At 43.3% G+C, this 20,328-nt stretch overlaps 1 protein-coding gene across 2 annotated transcripts in view; it reads left to right on the top strand.

Annotated features, from left to right (window-relative positions):
* LOC139651440 (microtubule-associated protein 4) overlaps positions 1 to 20,328 on the top strand; it is a 113,587-nt gene that overhangs the window by 21,103 nt on the left and 72,156 nt on the right. For both annotated transcript variants that reach the window (XM_071528352.1, XM_071528351.1), the window contains exons 2-3: positions 5,829 to 6,017; positions 11,084 to 11,140. In XM_071528352.1, coding sequence (XP_071384453.1) covers positions 5,831 to 6,017; positions 11,084 to 11,140 — 244 coding nt within the window. In that variant the 5' untranslated portion in view covers positions 5,829 to 5,830. The remainder of the gene's footprint in view (positions 1 to 5,828; positions 6,018 to 11,083; positions 11,141 to 20,328) is intronic.

Here is a 20,328-nt window from a genome sequence, read left to right as displayed (position 1 = left end):
AGTAATTTGCCTGAAATAGGCTAGACTTGATTTGTTTTATTACATTAGCTCGTTGCGGATAGTTTGGAGTTTGGATACTTTACATTTTGTTGTTGTGCTTGCAGCTTTTCAGAAAGGATCTACTGTAATCTCAGAAGTTTCCCATGGGCATTTATTTGTAGTAAAAGAATACTGAGTGAGTAGGAAACCAAATATCAAGTTCTGTTCTGTTCTGTTTCATTCTATTCTATTCTCTACTAAGCTAGGACACATGAAACTTTAGTTCCACCATATACATCTCCCTCCCTTGTTCATTTTTGAAATCCCACTTTCTGCCAAAAGGATCCCACTCACCATCACTGACGTCACGCCTCTCCAGACGCCAGTAAGGTCAGCATATTCCTCAGCACTGTGTCCATGTGACCTCTCATAATAATAGGTCCATGTAGAGGTAATGTAGGGATATTAAACTGCCCTACAGTTGTTTTACAGCCACATTGTCCTTGGACAGTGGACCGTTGTAGTCGGCCCAGGACACACGCTGCCCAAACCCTTAAAGTAATAGAGTCAGTGTAACTGGAGGCAGGCAAATATTGACATTGAAATTGCATATTTTGAGCTCACGCTGTCTGTATTGGTTAAAGTCTTGTGGTCCCAGCAGCAGAGTCCTCCGTCACAGCGCCCCCCCGCAGCATCAGCTTATCATTTTGGGTACGACAGCGACCGCTTCGCTCTTAAGGGAGATGATCTCACACTCTTTGTGATGCAGGCGAAACCCTCTCACGTTTCTATTACTTTATTAGCCGCGTTAGGCGAGGGAAATGGCATTTGTCTTTTCACATGTCCCTCTGAGGTAATTATAGTCCCCCGGAGCAGTTTTGGCTTCAGTGCCTTGCTCAGCGGCACAGTTCAAAGTATGCTACATGCACCGGCAGCTGGCCGGTCTCCGGTTTCAAACTCGCAGCTGGAATGCACCCTCCTGTGGCTGCTGGGAGTCAAACCAGGGGTCTTCTCGTCGCTGGTCGGCCTCTTTGACCTTAAGGCAAACCCCCCCCCCGCCTGCCACACCGGTTAGCTCATCACAACCAAGCTGTAAAATGTGTTTTCTTTGGGATTTTTGGGGTTGAGCTGTGAAATGATTAAGGATTAATGATTTACGCAGAGTCTTATCTTTAACCCAGTGTGACCCAGATGTGATTGCTTTTCCATATTTAACCAAGGAAGTTGGGATCAGATGCAGGTCATGCAGAGTTTAGATTGTTTTTCTCATATTAAAACCAGTCCTTTCCCAGTAAAGAACCAGAAACGGTAGCAGGAGAGCATGGTGAGTAGGAGGACCGCCGTTCTACCAGAGGTCCTGGATTCAGTTACCCATGTCAGGAAGCATCCACCCTGCTGAAGGGTCTTTGAGCAAGACACTGATTCCCTGCAATATATATAGGCTATATATATATATATCCCTCGCAATATATTAAAGGGGCAGAGAAGAGTTAGAATGAACATGTGGAGTGATTTTTGGGATTAGTTCTCATGTGTTACGTAATCGCATCACTCTGACAACCGCTATAGGAACCGTGCTGGTGTCCTGCCAAGGTTAAGCTTATAGAAGCCCCCCCACACACACACACACACACACACACACACACACACACACACACACACACACCCACACACACCACTTAGATCTATACTAGCACTGCATGTGCAACATCTGTGCTTCTCTTCCTGTTGACACATAGATAGCCTACATAAAATTCACTCTAATAGTCAGTTTTCTGCTGTACAACAGGCTGCCATGTGGATTATAGCTCAAATGACAAGTATGGCTTTTTTTTTTTAAACTTCATCAATTGAGTGCTCAATGGAACTAATAAAAAAAAGTCTAGACAATGATGTCATCACATTGGAAATTCATTATTCGTGCCTCCAGAATTACTTCATAGATCATTAGCTGCACAAATATCAATAAAACGGTACATAAAGAAATGACTAGTGGGCCTGAAGTCTCATGCATGTACCTTAAAGTGAGGTGCCAGGGTACTAGGAGCTCCTCATCAGTGTGTGTGCATGTTCTCTGCATAGCTGTTTACATACAATAGCGGTGTGAGGAAGCAGATTAAAAAAGAGGCTTAACCTTCACCACTGCTTTTTTGGCAGCCAGAGGACACACACCCACCCATCCATAACCCCACACATAGACACGCAGGCATGCACACACACAAACGCACATGTAAACTCTGGCTAAGCCAGGCAGATAGACACACACACACACACACAATAGAACATTTGTTGGGCAGACAGCACAATAGAAACTGCCTTTTGCCTGGATTTCCTTCCTTTGTTGAATCAAGATTATTTCCGAGTGGCCACACCAAAGCTGTATCCATAAGCTGGGCTCGTACTACGGCACCTCTTTTCGGTCGGAAAACCTTGTAGAGTTTCAGCCCGGGCCCCAAATAGAGTAAAAAGTGAACTCTCGGACCCAGGCTAATGAAAAGGTACTGGTGCTCTTGTGGTCATGCGGGGACCCGCTAGAAATAGACCCACGATCCATAGTGTAAGAGACCAGGGAGAAACCAAGATAATCTCTGGAAGTTTTGTATTAAAATGTCTGTGCTAGGACTCGACCTGTGTCAAATGAAATCAAGTTGGTAGACAGGGTGGCATGGATCACTCTGCTAGCAGTTGGCATAGATGGCATACACTGCACACACACACATACACACATGCACACACAGATGTCGGTTTAAATATGGAAACTGGGGCAGTGTTTCTTACCAACATGGCTTTGTGGTGGAGGCGGTAGGCAGTAGTCTTCCTGTGCCACACCCAGGTCTCTACACTGGGGGCTCATTTACACTGCTGATACACTGGCAAACAGGCATGTAATGAGTACGCCTCCTTATACTTTATTTATATTCCTTCTCACCGAGCTGTCTGCTGTTTTATACCGCTTCAACGACTTATAGGCATCATGTTCACTAAGCTGACTCACTAGGCCTGCTTACAGGTTTGTTGTATAGAGTCTAGACCTAATTAAATTTGTTAGTAGTCTGTTAAATGTTGCCTACCTAACTGGCTGGCTGACTGATTTACTGCCTGGCTGATTAACTGACTGACTGACTGACTGCCTGGCTGACTGAAATGTCCGATCAACTGACTGATTTACTGACTAACTGATTGACTGACAAACTGGCTGACCGTCTGTCCAGGTGACTTACCAGCCTCCAGAAGTGGATTTTTGTGCAGATGAAAAGTTGGAGGACTCTGGGAATGAGCTACCTTCCCTCTCCATCATCTACCACCTACTTATAGTCAGTGAATGGATAGTCCAGCAGGTGGGGCTATGGAGTTGTATTTGCTGTGTCACTGCCTCTATTTGAGGAAGATGATGTGTGACCAAAGAACTAGAACCAGGCTGTCCCCTGTTTTAAACTCAGTTTCAGTTAGACCACGGTTAGTCCACATACAGTATATTGGTAACTACAGTAGAGTGAGAGAGGGTAAAGCCCATTAGGCTTAGGCTTAGGTGTGTCTCAGTTGGGGTCACTGTTATCCTCTTGAGCGAGCTCTATTTTTAAAACTTAACGTATGATTTTTTAATTTACATTTCCTTATTTGAAATTCAATACTCAAACTTAAAATCAAACCTCCTCCTATAGGATCTGAGTGCAGAAGTTTGTCATCGTGCTGGTAATGTATAAGGTGGTGCTAAGTGTGCTTAGGTTAAGGTCCAGTGATATATTGTTGGCTGCAGTAGGAGAAAGAAGGATACCGTTATGTCTGGATTTGAGTGTATATGTGGTTGGCAGGGCAGCCTAGCGATTAGAGAGACTGTTTCATAACTAGAAAGTCTCAAGTTCCATCTTCGTAACAGCCAGTGTGTCCTCTTGAAATGTCCTTGAGCAAAACCCTGAATCTCTATCTGCTTACTCATTGTAAGCTGCTCTAGATGCGAGCGTCTGCTAAATGCCTGAAATGTGAATGTATGTGCAGCGGCAGCCAATACAAACTACAGAGAGGCTATGCTATATCGTGTCTGTACACTTGTGTGCGTGTGCGTGTGTGTGTGTGTGTGTGTGTGTGTGTGTGTGTGTGTGTGTTGGCTGTATTCCTAATCCCAGGCTTGATTCTATGCTGGCCTAATCCTAAAGAAAGTAGAGGAAACAAGAGGAGAGAATAGGAAGGTAAGGAACGGTGAGCAGAGGGAAAGGAAAGGGAAAAAGGAGGAAAGGAAAGCTAAGGAAATGAGGGGAAAGGAAAGAGATGAGTATAAGAAAGAAAAGTTTCAAAGAAAAGAACGGAAGGGCAAAGTGCTATGTACTGTAGAAAATGGAAGGAGAACTGGAAAGATGGAGATGAGACAGATAAACAGATAGATTGTCTGAGCAGAGAAAGGCTGGCTGCTGGCAGGGAAGATAATCTGGCATTATGGTCGGAAGATGACACAACATGACTCGGCAAATTCCCCTGGTGGCCATTGGTCAGCCAACCTCCCAGCTGAGCTGATGACTGTGCATGTGTAAGTGTGTGTGTGTGTGTGTGTGTGTGTGTGTGTGAGTCCAGGTTTGGGAGCAGTGCATGTCACTGAGTTGTTCCAAATCATCCATTTCTCTCATGTAGCACAAGCCTAGCTGAAACGGTGCCTCCTTGTGGCATAAAGTGGCAACAATAATAAGAATGATGTGATACTGTATTAATCCCTGTAGCAAAACTCTCTCTTTTCTTCCCCCCTGCAGGGAGGTCAGAGGTCAGGCTCAGCTACAGAGCAGCACTACTGGAGCTGGTAGGGATTCAGTGTCTTGCTCAAGGACACTTCAGCAGGGTGGATGCTTGCAGGATAGTTTCCTTACCCACTATGCTGCCCCAGTGGCTTGTTTTCATCCTCTGGAGACAAACCTCTGGCTCAGTTCAGTTCAGATCAGTTTAGATTTGAACCTTTATGTTCATCAAAAGCAAATGAATTCAGTTGTTTCGTTTACCATGCTGGTTAGTAGATTTAAAGAGCAAATCAACACTAAATAACATAAGGAAGAAATTTGTTGTCACATTGCAACAACAGCAGGTGTTTTACATCAGCTGTCAAACGCAAAACACCTGCTTTGGCGTCACTAGTGGAGGAGTGGCCAGAGGTGGAACATGCTTAAAAGTTTCAACCCATAGAGAGCAGTGCAGCGACAATTCCCTGCCGTATGTGATAGAGTTGCTTTTTTAAGGCAGCCTGGGCACACTGATGCAACAGGCTGTAACATTAACAGCTCTTTATTTTGGGGTGCCATTGCGTGGCACTTGGCTTGACGGTGATTTCACTTTCTCTCTTCTTTTGCCCCGTTTCCTCTCTCCATTTCCGCCTCTCTCACCCCCTCCCTCTTCATCTCCACCCCCCTCCCTTCTCTCTGCTCCTCCTCACCAACTCACCCCACCTCTCTTCACTTTCGTCTCTCTTCCATCTCTTCCTCTTTGCCACGGTCTGGTGAAAATCTCTCATCACTACTCAAACACCCTCATTTGTAGCATGACGACTATGCATTTATGAGTTCATCCTGTGGGTTTTGAAAGGGTTTCAAAATCTGTGCAACAGTCTGTACATCACATGCAATATCTCAGACACCATTAGAAAATGACACTGACTGGCCCAAGAGGGGCGCTACAACTCTAGGTCAAAATAAAAAAATAATAACCAGACAAATGTGAAATTGTATATCCATCCAGTTATTCCTGTCCCACACAATAAACACCCACGACATGACCGATTTGTTATGTTATGACTCAATGGGGGTCTGCACCATTCGCGGGGTGGCGTCATGTTTCCTGTTGCCTTAATTGTTTATTCCTCTGTCTCTGTGCAGCCATGGCGGAGTTAGACCTGAGTCTGAGCGACGCGCTGACGGACAGCGTTCCCCAGCCGGGCCCGGAGAGCCTGGTGGAGAGGGACTTCGTGGCTCAGCTGGAGGCCGAGGCCTTCGACGACCAGATTGGGGAGACGGTGGGCAAGACGGACTTCATCCCCCTGCTGGACAACGACGACACCAGAGCAGGTGAGAAGGACGTGTAGGGGAGTATGGTGGTAGTCATGTAGAAATGAGTCATCATGACTGCGTGTATTAAGATGCATTGGGGACTACATGGACTATTTTCCTTTTGCTGGATAGACAGAAACAGAGTTCCAACCCAAAAGCAAAGGGAAGGATTCTCACTATCACTAATAATGTTAAGAAGCCCACTTTCTGTCCCCTCTCACTCAGACTGTCAACACTTATTTTGAATTTCAGTCAAACATATTGCATAATACAAGTGTTGTCATCGACATCTTCTGTTTCTGTTGTCAGACATTTATAAAAGACAGACAACCATAAAAAAGTAGCCAGGAGTTACTTTGCGTAGGCTAGTCGAGACGTCAAAAAGACAAAACACTAGCTAACAAGCTAATGTTAGCATCCAGTAACATTTGGTGAGTCCAGCTGTGAAAATGTCAAAGAGTTGCTGTGAAACTTTCTGCACTATAGATATGACAAAAGTCCCCAAAAACAGTGTGAGAAAATATATACTTATAAATATATATGCTGTATATATACTTACTCACAATATGCGACCAGCTTTTGTCAGCTGCAGTTAGCTACTTAGCATTATAGCGATTTAAGGCGTTAGCATTATAGCGGTTTAAGACGAGTGGATTTGCATTTGTTTCTCAAAAATAACGACAGAATATGTAACAGAGGACAGCAAAAAGCTGTATTTATTGTCAGAATACAGGACAAGTTATGGCAGCTTCAGCGGGAAGAGAAAGAAGATAAGAATTTTAACACTGGCGTTAGTGGGGAGTCTCCTTATATGGCTTCTGTCTTCTCCTGTCCGGTCATGTCCTCTACTTCTGTTCCTATATATATAACAATGACACCAGGACAGGTGAGAATGGGATGGCAGATTTAAGGGAGCGTGTGCTATGTAGTCCCAGTGAAATAGAGAGAGGAGAGGATGAGAAAAAGCGAGGGATAAAGAGAGAAGGGAGAGACAGAGGGAGGCAGATGAAAAATAGTGAAAGAAGCAGGGAAAACGGCGGAAAGAGAAATGGAGTAAGAGACAGGTCTTGTCCAGGATCAGCCAAGGTAATGAGCTTGACCTTTCTGGACTCTGTAATCCCATCAACAACTTCCTGCCTGCCTTTCCTTCTTTTCTCCTGGCTTGGCGGTGGATGAAAAAGTGAGGAAAGAAAAAACGAGTGGAGATAAAGAACATCAATTTATATGATTTTTTTTTTTTACTTAAATTACATGTTTAATGGGATCGTAACCTAAAATGAGAGAATGGGAGGGAGTAAGTGTTTGTACTGTGTGTGTGTGTGTGTGTGCGTGTGTTTGTACTGTATGTGTGTGTGTGCGCGCGCCTGTGCCTGTGCTTGTGTGTGGAAGGAAGGAAGTCCTATTCACCACCAAGGTAATTATAGTTAAATAAATAAAATAGTTAGACAAAAGACAAAAACTAATCTGTGAAATAAAAATATATGTGAAATTTATTTTTGTTTATGCCCATTGTAAAATGAGACTGGCAAAGAAGTTTTGGCAATTTTTACTCAATGCTTATTGAAAAAAAGAAAGGTTTTTAAAATGCTTTTGAAAAGAATTCATTATTTATTGTTAGTATTATCTAATGCCTGTTGCAAACATATGAAATACCTGTTCTGAATTATCATTACACCTTTAAAAAATACCACCCCTCCCACTGAACTGAAACTAAATAAAAATTAATTTGTAAAAAAACAAAAAAAACAAAAAGAAAACCTACCAAACCCACACTGAAAACAATTATAATAAACCTGGTTCTGACTGTAATACTTACATGCAGGCTTATTATTTCAGGGTCTCATTCAACTCCAACCCTTGGTTTGATATGATAGGATCATGCATGTTCCAATGAAATTAGCCTTGGGATTAAAGAAACTCCATATGTTCTCCTGTGTAACCCATCCCAGAGTTAATTCCACTATTGATCGTGCTTTTCAGCAGCAGGTAATCTCAGTCAGTCCTCTGCCATGGATTTCCCTGAAAGACATTACGTTTCCCACTGCGCCTCGGCGTCTGATTCCATCTACGTAATGACTCCTGAATGGGATGAGAAGCTGTGTTATGCAACACGAACAGCAGCTGCCCATTACTGACTGATAACATCAGGCACCGCTGGACACTGGCTGCCATTTTGGATCTGCCGGGGTGCCATTCAGCTGCAGGGGCGATAGTAGCCTGAAGATTAGAAGAATCACGGTCACTGCTTTTGAATTTCCCAGCTGGCTGGTAAAATTTGGGGAGCTGTCTCCGCTCTGAGCAACTACTGTCAGAGTGCCTTTGAGCAAGGTACTTAGGTCCCACCTGCTCCAGTGGAGTTGCTCAGTGGCCAAGGTTTGGCTCCGATGTCTAAGTGTATGTGTGTAACCCGGCCCTTGGCACTACACTCCCAGGCCATTCATGTAAATAAGAATGTGTCCTTGGTCAACTTGCCTGGTCAAATAAAGATTAAAAACAAACAAACAACAGAAAAAACCTCTGGTGTCTGTGGCTCCATAAGCCTGGCTGTGAACCCTGGTGCCGTTTTGAATTTGGAGATGTGTCATCAGCTGTGGTTCACATAGTAAGCACATGTCATATCGCCTTACACTCGCCATTGTGCAGCGGGGACCACATGAAGGCGAAGAGAGTGAAGAAGGAGTCACATTTCTTGTGCTTTTATTTTGGGAAACACTGCCAAGCCTGTATTGGTGGATTCTTGACATCCACTGTTAGAGCTGGGTATGAAACACAAACAACCGCTGGTGCCATACCAATTGTGGGGGCTGATTCTGTTTTGAAAAAACGGCATATACAGAATAATTTACTCTGCTTCTGAATGAAATATGCTCTCACTCAACAAAGGAAAGAATAAAAAAATATGGTGTTTTTAGTATTGAATTTGTTGTATTGGAACCAGTAGTGTAGTTGTGCATTTGTACTGAGTATTTAGAGGATGCTCACCTATAAGTCTAATTTCCATTGAAATATATAGTCGTAGAGATAGATAGTAAAGTCACAGTATACACATCTTATACCTCAACCATATACCCACTGGCTCAGCCACTGTTACACTGATTGGAACCAGTATAACAAAATGTCCGACACCCTAACCTACCTGCTGTGTTGGTGACTAACATTTGATGGATGAAGACGTCACACCAGGATGTCTCCATCTTTATACATGTGGTATTTTGCTCAGAAACCTCCTCCATGTAACTCTGCGGTGCGATGCAATATGCAGGCTGCCATTTTGGATCTGCTGCTGCGTTAGGTCGCTGTGGTTCCCCAGCCTGGTACAGGACACTGGTTGTCACTCCAAATCTGTCAAAGTGTCACTCCAGTCGGCTCTCAGGCCCTGGGTGCTGTGTTTAGTGGTGTGGCAGGCTGGACCTCCAACTTTCAATTAGCATACTAATGAGGAAACTGCTCCTGTGTTGCTGAATGGGTAGAACGTGGACCTAACACCAACAGGTTAGGGGTTCAATTCCCACTGGGGCCAACCATACTAAAAATAAATGCATGCATGGTTCCCTTGGCATTTCGGTTAAATGCGTCCACCATATGGCATATGTTTTGTACACTCACATTCTCATTTGTTTATTTATATATTAGATGTAAAAACCTTTTTTTAATGAAAGCATTTTTTCTAATCAGGAAGACATTATTTGTCCTAGATTGATTGAACTAAAGATCAGGGGTAGATAGATAGGTAGATAGATCCAAAGATACACAGATAGGTAGTTAGAGATGTAGATGGATACATAAATAGATTCACAAATATAAATAAACAGCTGAGCAAATCGCTGGATAAAGTGAAGTGACAGTGAATCGCAGGGTGACTCAGCTCTCAGGCCTTTTATCCGTTGCCCAGACACTTTGGCCAGACAGTCAGACTGTGTGTGGGCAGTCGTCAGTGACAGCCGGCTGCAGGACGGCCCGTGGGTGGCGTTGCTAGTGATCAACTGTGGCACAGTGTGTATTCGGACAAACGCTGACATGCTGACACGCCGAGCGCCAGCCAGCAGGGCGAGGCAGTCTGCAAGTTATTGTCCTCTGTCAGCAGCCGCAGTACACGGAGGAAGCTCAGTTTGTTTTGTTTTTTTTGTGTGTTTTTGTAGCCCTGATGCACAATTGCGTGCTCCCGATGTGTTTGTGATGATGCCTGATGTGTCTGTGATGAGTGTCCTGCGTTCTTGTTTTTGATCCTTGGTGTTTGTGTCCTGGGTTGCTGTTTATCTGTGTGGACATGAATGAGTCATACTTTGTGTGTGTGTGTGTGTGTGTGTGTGTGTGTGTGTGTGTGTGTGTGTGCTAGTGTGCACAGGCATATGTGTGTGTGTGTGTGTTCATGTTGATTATGTGTCTATGTGTACACATGTACTGACTGCAGGAGGGCCTTGGTCTTGCGGCTTTGTGTGTATGTGTGTGTGTGTATGTGTGTGTGTGTGTACTGACTGCAGCAGATCCTTGGTCTTGCGGATTGTGCTTGTGTGCATGTCAGTGAATGTGTGTGTGTGTGTCTGTCTACAGCAGGGTGTGTGGCTGTGTTCCTTTCTATGTTGTTTATGTGTTGCATGCCTACTTGTGTGTGTGTGTGTGTGTGTACTACTAGTGTGTATTGGCTAAATAAAGTGCAGTGATTCAGCAGTTGGCTGATTGGAGTCACGCAATGCGGCCTCCTTCGGCATCCTGGAGCGACAGCACCCAATATCTGCCGTCCTGTCATGTCTGTTGCCCTCTGCCTGCCCCAGACTGACCCATACTGGCATATACTGGTATTAACTGGCAAAGGGGGGGGGTTAAGCAAGGGGACAGCAGACAACGCTGAGGGCACGCACACATTCCTACAACAGCTCTAGCATGCTGCCCTTTAAATATACTGAAAAGCCGGGGTCAGTGAATTCCATTTCATTTCAACCAAACGGTAATAGGCGCCGTCTGTCATATTTCCGCTGTATAAATCAATATAATACAGTTTGATTTTTCTATCCCATCAAGCCATTAGCAGTTGGAAGGATAGTAATGTGTTTACTTGTTTTTTGTGCGTGTGTGTGTGTGTTCAGACGCGGGTGCTGCATTGGAGAATGGAGAGCAGGAGGCTCAGGGGGTACAAAAGCCTGGTAAGAGATTTCCCACAATTCCCTCTGTCTCCGGTCGGTCTGGTCATCCTCATCCACCAATCATGGCCTTTCAGTCTTATTTTACTTCTTGTCTTTCTATCTTGTTTACTTCCTTCTTGTTCTTCACCCCAGTTCTCTTTTTGTTCGGTGTGTGTGTGTGTGTGTGTGTGTGTATGTATACCCTCAGTATTATTTTAGTCAACCATGGCGTTTCAGAGCAGGATGTGAGTTGCTCTTATTGCTCTCCAGCATCCTTTCAGCATCCTCCATGTACAAGACTGCTGCTCTTGAATAAAGCTCATTTCCTCTGAACTGTGCAAACTGGGGTTTTTAACTGAAGAGAGTGTTAACTGAAGAGAGTGGGGCAAGGAAGTAATAATAAGTTTAGGCACACATACTGGCCACATCCTTGCTGTGTGTGGTTGGTTTGCATTAAACAGTGCAGAGAAAATGACTGTCCCATGACAAACCGCATGCTTTTCACCTTGCTTTCCTCTTCCCGGAGTGAGCGAGGTGTATACAATATGAATGACAACTGTTAGACTGATCAGTGTACTACCCACATGTTTTCACTCTACGAGGCAGAAATTAGAGAGTCCTAAATGGATTCACTGACACTCTAAAGGTTTGAGATTTAATACTTCATTGCTATATCAGCAAATGTTGCGTAGGATTTGCCTCACTGCAGCTCAAGATAAAAAACAGGCAGTGCATCAGTACAGACATCATTTTCAACCAGTTGTCAGATGCAGAATGGTGCTTTTGCATAATCAATGCGTGAATATGAATGCTTCTTGACAACAGGAGATTGTTGCAATCCTATTGACTCCAGATAGCTCATTTTCTCAAGTTGTTTCCCAGATTACATCTATTGAAGTATTTTTTAAATGGGATAACAACAAGCCCATTGAAACTCAATTGCCCATGTGTCCCTTGTAATTACGCAGTTCTGTTGTTGCCTACAATGTGAGTAGATTGTTGTAATGTTATCTCAGTGTTATCATATTGGAGGTAATTAGTTGCAGAGTGGAGATGCAGCTCTGCAGAGAGGAATATTAATTATGGCTAATGAACAAACCCTCCCTCTTCCCCTCTGGCTATCTGCTTATACTGAAATAGACTGAGAGGGGCACTCCTTTTGGTGTGTGTGTGTGTGTGTGTGTGTGTGCATTTGCTCGTATGTGTGGTACATTTTGGAATAAGCTCTTTTCATTTTTTTTTCAAGTCTGGTGTCATCTTCTCCCTCAGCCTTAATATACTTTTCAGTTTTTTTTACTTTTCATGTCTTCCCATTTCAAAGCTCTGAGACGCTGTGCATGTCATGGCAGAGAGAGGATTTTGCATGGGGGGGTGAATTAGTATGCATAGTCTGTTCCACTGACAACACGCAATTCCCACAACTACACACATCAACTAGGTACAACATGTTGTACATAATCATGTCCCACGGTTGGAGTCAATTCACCTTCAAGTTTTGTCAGAAAGTTAGAATACTACCAGCATTACTACAACAACAACAAGAACTGCTACTACTTCTCCTAATAACTTATATATCCACTAACCAAATGACAGGGGAGTGTGTGCATGTAGAGTGTATGTGTGAGAGAGAGAGATCAGCTATAGGCCAGAGAGATCTCAAGCAAAAGCATTGGCAAATTAGTAACTGAGCTAAAACTCAGCCGTCTAAAAAATTGAATAAAGGCGACATGTTTGACAGGTTTTTCATATTTTGAACTGTAATCAAAGTCCACTCCCTGAGTTGAAAGTGAATTGACCACAGCTGAAATACGTGCATGCTTGGCCTTGGCACGGCCGCGTTGTGGTCTTTACAGCGGAAGACTTTGGCCCTTAAACACGCTGGCATTACCTTGGCAGCGTCCGCGCAGCATGGCACGACGCCAACAACGGACCAGTCGTAAAAAAGATGGCAGCAGGGCTTGAAATCAACACTTGCTCTCGGCTAAACGCTGGTATATCAAGTCTGTGTCTGGTATGCCTGTCACTTCACACACAAAATATCAGGAATGCCTCCTCCACCCATAAAATAGAGTGACTAGGTGAGTCCATGTGGAAGCTTATTGATGTCATGAATAAATCCACCTCAGTCTTGAAGGGGAGGAGACAGGTTGCAGACTTGAAGCAATTGAGATCAGGATTGTGATCCTGATATATTATACAATCAGTGCTCTAACCACTTTGCCAAGTAACCAGCCTCTGTTCTGTTGGTCTGCTCTGTTCTAAAAAACACTGTGGCTGCTAATGAGTGACACTGGCGATTGGTGAAAGAGTTAGCTTCATGTTGTGGATGGAAGCCTCCTGTTTTCATGTCATTACAAACTGGCAAGACTAATGTTGGCGTTTAGACACCGTGTACCATGGGAAGGATAATGCTATCCACTCAGCAGGCTGCCATCTTTATGTATATGGTCCATTGAGATGAGGTGAAGCAATGGTGGGGATGGTTGTTGGCGACAGTGGGAGGAGTGTATGTTAATCAGCCGTCTGTGTTGGCATGTTCACTGCATGGCTGTCTGGCTGGCTGGCTGTTTGCATGACTGTTACCATGGTTACAGAACACAACGTGTGTGTGTGTGTGTGTGTGTGTGTGTGTGTGTGTGTGTGTGTGTGTGTGTGTGTGTGTGTGTGTGTGTGTGTATAAGAGAGAGAAAAATATTAGAATTAGAATATTAGAATCGGATACAGTCCGAAGTAGGCTATCCTAAGGTGATAATAGGTTATTGATACAGTAGTATAGTTTTCAAAGCTTGGTGCAACTTCCAGTAACTGGGCACTAATACTCAGTAAAGTATCCTGTACCTGCAAGGATGTCGTCTTTGTTTCACGTTTGGTAAATCCCTGGATCTCTGAACCTCCTTTTATTCCCAATCTCTGTTCAACCTTCACACCAGGTATTTTATAGTATAGTAGTAATGAGTCCAGGAGCAGTGGAAGCGTACACTGTTACGTGTGATATAATCCTGTGTAGTGGAGTAGACCCACAGTAGAGCGGTTTGCAGTGGGTCTACTTTAGTAGATGGAGCATCTGGCCTTGTCTAGGTGCATTGGATCCATTCATCATTGTTATTCCACTAGACCCCAGGGAGAGGACGCAGGCGGTATAAGTAGAAACTGGGTCAGAGAATTGAGAACGTAAGCTGAATACTGACAGAACAAATGCAGATGTGTGTGTGTGTGTGTGTGTGTGTGTGTGTGTGTGTGTGTGTGTGTGTGTTCTGAGATGCTGCATGATACCTTTGACGCATGACACCACTGCATGGTAGAGTATACAGTAATAGAATATCTTTTCAAATATTTGACCCATCCAAGGTGTGCTTGTTTTATCTTGCGGGACACTTAAACAGCCACAACCCTGAACACATTCCTTTCAAGACGAGACAAATCAAGCGCTTCTCATGTCGGTCAAGTATCTGAAATGTGTTCCACTAGTTTTTTTGACCAGACTTTGACAGTTGTTAGATGTGTTGTAGTGGTTTTTGTAACAGCTATACTAACCTGCTCTCTTCCTCTTCCTCCCTTATCCCTTCCTCCCACCCTTTTTTTCCTTTCTGACCCCCCGAATAAACAACAATCTCCTCTCTATATGTGCTCTCCTTTCTTTCTTGCTCTCTCGTCATGTCCACCATCTTTTTTTTCTCTCTTCTCTCTTTCCGAATACACCTTCTTTTGTTGATGCTTTCAACTTATCTCCCTGCCATTCTCTTACTTCTCCTCTCCTCTCTCTTTTTACCTTTCCTCTTCTCTTGACACCACTCTCCCCTCTTCTCCTCTCCGTTCTTCTTCTCCTCCTCTCCTCCTTTCCCAATCCCCATGCTTCAGAGGACTAGAACCCGCCTCCTTGGCCATGCCGACTGTCAATCAGCTGTGCTTCTCACACGCACGCGCACACACACACAGACACACACACGCACTTTGAATCTGACCTCCCTCCATCTCATATCCATGGCTCCCTTGATCCAGTGTTAAGGAGAAATTGTGAGGTTGAGGACAAGAGATCACACTACTTTCACTCATGACAGAACACACACACACACACACACACACACACACACATACACACACACACACATACTGTACACACACACACACGCACTATGCCATGCCATGCTATCCTGACTTTGGGTTTTAGCACATGCTGTTCCTCCAAATAATGTGTTGGCACACTGTGATTCACTCAGCTGCACAAACCAGGTTTCTCTGACACACACTGGTTAGACAAACAGTAGCATCTTCACACGCTGTATTTGGACGTAGGCTTACTTTGTCATTGCCCACTCAGTCACAGTTGAAATTCTGTTAATTTTCTTACTTACATGTCCACATTGTCCAACAAAATGCTTGCAGTCTCTTTCTGCTTCTCTCTAATCTTACAGAATCACAATCAGAAATGATTTATTAAAATTTTTGCTTCCAAAGCATTTTGTTGCACTGGATATTAATAAGAATTAATAAATATACAACACAAGTCAACACAAGTTTATACAATATTTACAAGCACACTTTAACAGAACAAAATGAATCAAAGTAAACACACACACATCTCGAACCATCTGTCTGTCTCTCTCTCTCTCTTTCTCTCTCCCCCTCTTTCTCACTCTCATACTGAAGCAGACAGTACAGCGTTCATAAGTTCATGTCCTCATACACACGCGTGTGCACACACGTAGACACACACGCGCAGACACAGACAGACACAGACACCATAAAACCGCCAGCTCTTGTCCCCCTGTCATTGCCAGCCCTGTCTGAATCCTTTCAAACTGAGTTGCCAACGCTGCAAGCCTGATCCTTCAACACCCAGCATGCGCGCACACACACACACACACATATATTCTGCTGCCCAGGACAATGTGTGTCTCTGTCCAAACTCCACCAGTGTTGAATGAAATGCTTTTCAACACTTCAGCCCTTTTTGATCATCACTCAAACCTCGCCTGGCCTCTCCAGTCTATCACTAGTCAAATGGATAAAGAATCAATTACACTATACTGTGGAAAGTCAGATGTTCAGTAGACAATCGTTGATGTAAAGAATGTAAAAGAGATGTCCCTCAAGATTATTTTCAGTTGTCTTTTGTTCCATTTCACTGCGGTAAATAAAGTTAATTTGTAGTTGTCTCTACTCCGCAGATGTTTCTCAGCACCTCAACTTACCTCTGCATTTTGATTTTTTTGTCTAATATTCATCTTATTTATTTAATTGACAATGCTGTGTCTTTGTTGGTATATTGTATCTTTATGTATGTAATTAATGTAGTCAATCAATCATTTCAGTTGACTTGTCGGCATCCCTCATTACAATCATAGTTGTGAGCTAATGCATTAACTTGCAAGAAGTATCCATTGGTTTCAATGGGCCTCATTCACAGAAAGTCTTGATCTTAAAGTGTACTTACAACTTTCTTTTTCTTGCCTGTTCTGACCTCGCATGTGTGAGGTCGGATACGCTAAAGAGGTTTCTACTTAGAGAGTTTTATTCTTTATTCAAAGTCACTTTAAGTAGTTACAGACTTATTCAGGCTTAAATAGGCCAGCGGGACGGTCCAGAGGGAGAAAGGTGACCGGGCCGGTATATCACAGCCATCCGTCAGCCGCACGCTCCCAAATATGGTCAGTGGTATCATTAAGCTGGCACTATAATATATCAAATGACTATATTGTGCAAGAGGAGAGACTCGAATGAAAAGAGATTTCTCTGCTATTGCTTGCCTGCCAAATGCCATCGGAGCAATAGACACTTTTAAAAATCATATTTCTTTTTTCGCACACTTCCAACAACAACACTTCTTTTTCAGATTGAAGTTTCTCTTCTTGCCTCTCTCTCGCCATGGTTTCTCCAACTTTCCATTAGTGCTTTGTATTATTTGCACACAACCATTAAGTCAGCACGCCTTATATGGGGTCAACCTATATGCTAATCAACATCAACAGGCACGCACATCCACCATACAAACAAGTGGCATTCATCATCAGATATGCCTCAGAGCAAGCACAAAATCAAGGGGTTGTGCATGTTTCATGAATCCCACATTGGTTTTTTTAGGCTCTTTTCTCAAGTACAAAAGTAATTCAGATTTAAGAAAAAAAATGTGAATGAGGCCCTATGAGTTTCTGTGGCATGTTAACAAAGCTAACAAGCTGTTTCTAGAGTTTCAGCTGATGAAGATTTTTATTTTTATTTCTATTTTTGCACAATGTGACAACTTATTGCACAAAGAAAAATAAAGGTCAAGGTATGATTTTAATATTTGTGCTGTGGTTACACAGGCACAGAACTTCTGATTCGTAACTCTTTGTGGCATACATCTGATCTTCTCAGCTGTATAAATAGAGAGAAAATAATTATGATATTGATCCCCATTGATCCCCATAAAGAAGTTCTCTTTTGTCTTGCCCCCCTCCACAGTGAGGTCAGAGGTCATGGGGCTTGAACCTGGGTCGTCTATTTGAAAGATGATCTCCGCACTGCCCAACATATACCAATAGATACTATGCAGATTTGGATGTTCTTCTGTTTAGGCGTTTATAAAAGATCATATTTCTGCCACAACTGGTTAAAAATGAGTTTCTCTGCTTCTTCTAAGTTCAGCCTCTTTTGTCTGTTTGTGTCGGATCTCAGTCCAAATGGTATTTTTCTTAGAGTGTCCTTTTTATAGACTTAACTCTCTCTGTTTGTCCGCCTGCACCTTGTGCTAATAAAGCCATATAACACACACTTACCTGGCTTTGGGTATCTCATTCTTTTTCTAACAAACCTGAACTAAAGCTCTTGTCTGATCTGTAACCGTTGCATTTTTCCCTCTTTTCGCTCTCTCCTATTTCTTCCCCTCGCAGCCTTTTATATTATGTGCTCTATTATTTCCTTTCTCAGATGTTCTTATATGCTTTCTCGGTGGTTTCTAAAGGAACGAGACGCTTAGTCATTCTGGCTGTAACCTTTGGAGGCAGTGGGTTTTCAGTACAGTGTAAAGCTTAGAGATTAGCGTGCGCTGCAGGGAGATGATTTTCTATTGCAGACGGAAGGCTTCTGAAAGATGTGTTTCTTTGGTTACAAAACATTACCCAAAATATTTCCCTTTCCTTTTTTTTGGAAAGAGAGCAGAGAGAAACCAGTAATCGTTTTGCCTTCATGCTATAGCTTAAAACCACATAGAATAGAAAATAAAGGGAATTTTGCTTTTTTATAGTTTGCTGGCTGTAGATGTTTTCTAGCTTTTAACCCAAAATCATTGGCTGACAAATGTGGGATTCTTCTAAACCTTACAGGAGATACATTTAAGGAAGCGCTAAGTAGACGGAGTTAGCAGCAAGAGAGAAACTCATGTGCTTTTACCACAGTTTCCATACTGCATTGCATGAACCCCACCCAAACTGAAAAAACCTTCCAAACCTAGAAATCATAGCATTAAAATCTGCCTCAACACTAGTAGCTGAGTAGCTGTAAGATGAGTTGTTTTGCTCATGCGGTACCATCTATATTGTATCCTCTAGAGATCAACCTGACCTGTCCGATCTCCTCTGTCAGTGTGTGTGTGTGTGTGTGTGTGTGTGTAAGTGAGAGTCTATATGGGGCAGGCTGCCCTACTTACAATCAGAGAGTCGTAATCTTGGAGCGGTAGAGTGAGAAAGAGAGAGAGCTGTATTGAAAAAGTCCTCCTTTCTCAGCAGATGTGCGTTTTCAGGGGAGACAGAGGGACAGTGGAGGGATCGTCCCGTCCCTTTCAGAGAGTACACCACCCACACACATACACACACACCCCACTCCCACCCCAGAGTCTCACCCCTGCCAGCTGTACCCCTATATTACCCTGAAACGGAGTGGAGGAGTTGAGGGGGGAAAACAGTCAAAAGATATAGGGCTAAATAGAGAAAGAGGTAGAAAGTGAAGGACTAGTGCACATCATGCAGAGGTAAATCTCCACACTAGTACATGATGTGCTTTCGCCCACATGAGGAGATACATCATCCGAAGTCCTTGAACTCTATCCGGTGCAGCATTATGCTTTATACATTATAAATCTACTTTATAAAGTGCTGTACATTATGTGCTCAGGGAAGGAAAAGAGGAGAAAATATGACAGAACTACCACTACTTCAGAAGATCTGTTCATTCAGAGAGGTGTCTTTTTTTGTTTAGTCATGTTTTAGGGCCATCAGCTGGATCCTGCATAAACTTCATATCATCAATTTTGTCAAGCAAAATGATTGAAAATGTACCATAAAATATCAAAAACACACAATCCCTGTCAGAAAATCAACCAATTTGCCTCAACCTTTGAAAAGACGCCCACTTTTCATGAGATGATGACACGTCGCCTTCTTTCTATTTGATTAAAACCATAACTTTCTTTTAGGCGAGCACATCACCATCTTTGTATTATTTGATGAACTCCCGCCGTCATCCTGTTTTACTTGAAGAAGTGATTTGGTAGAAATGGTGGATAAATCTCCTCTAAATATTCATGATGGGACCTTAATCCCTGAGCTGGGAAAAAAAGCATAATTCCTTCCTCACTGATGTCTTCTCTGTAGGCAGAAAGCTTTCATCTGTGCTGCTAACGTTCCGTCCATGTAAAGGTGTGTGTGTGTATGTGTGTGTGACTACATGTGCATGTCTCCCTTCGTATCCTCATCTACGTGTGTGTGCATGCATGTGTGTTTGTGTTAGAATGTTTTTGTGTGTGTGTGTGTTCAACTGTGTAAGCGTGCATGTATTCCTCTTTATTCTTAGGTGCATTTGTGTACAGAATATAGTGTGTGTATGTGAGTCAGTTTGTGTAAGGCGCTGATCCCCCTCTCTCTGGCGACTTCTTGAATCTTACACTGGAGCTTTAGGCCTCAAAAGTCAATGGCTTGCCGAGGTGAAACGCCACAGAGGGGAAACATATCAAACGGGACAACTAGCGATTCTGCATCTTAATTCTCTTCCCTGCATTTTGAAGTGTGCGCTTGTTATCTTCAACTGGTGATTTGACAGTAAGTGACTGGCCCAATCCATGCTGGCGGGGAACTAAATGCAGCCCCCCTGCTCGGCTCAGTCGCGTGATTCGAAATCCTGACAATGAAGAACGTTAGAAAGCGTGGCAGTTGAAAATGCAAATCGGAGAGGGGAAATAAAAAGGAGGACGGTCGAAAATCCCTCACTGTAACTCAACTCCTTAATCTCGCCCA

This window comes from Centroberyx affinis, unplaced genomic scaffold (genome assembly GCF_046629955.1).
Source record: "Centroberyx affinis isolate AG114_WGS23_722 - 3 ecotype Tasmania unplaced genomic scaffold, CSIRO-AGI_Caff_v1 ptg001667l_1, whole genome shotgun sequence".
Taxonomy (NCBI): domain Eukaryota; kingdom Metazoa; phylum Chordata; class Actinopteri; order Beryciformes; family Berycidae; genus Centroberyx; species Centroberyx affinis.
This window is presented reverse-complemented; position numbering and strand designations above follow the sequence as displayed.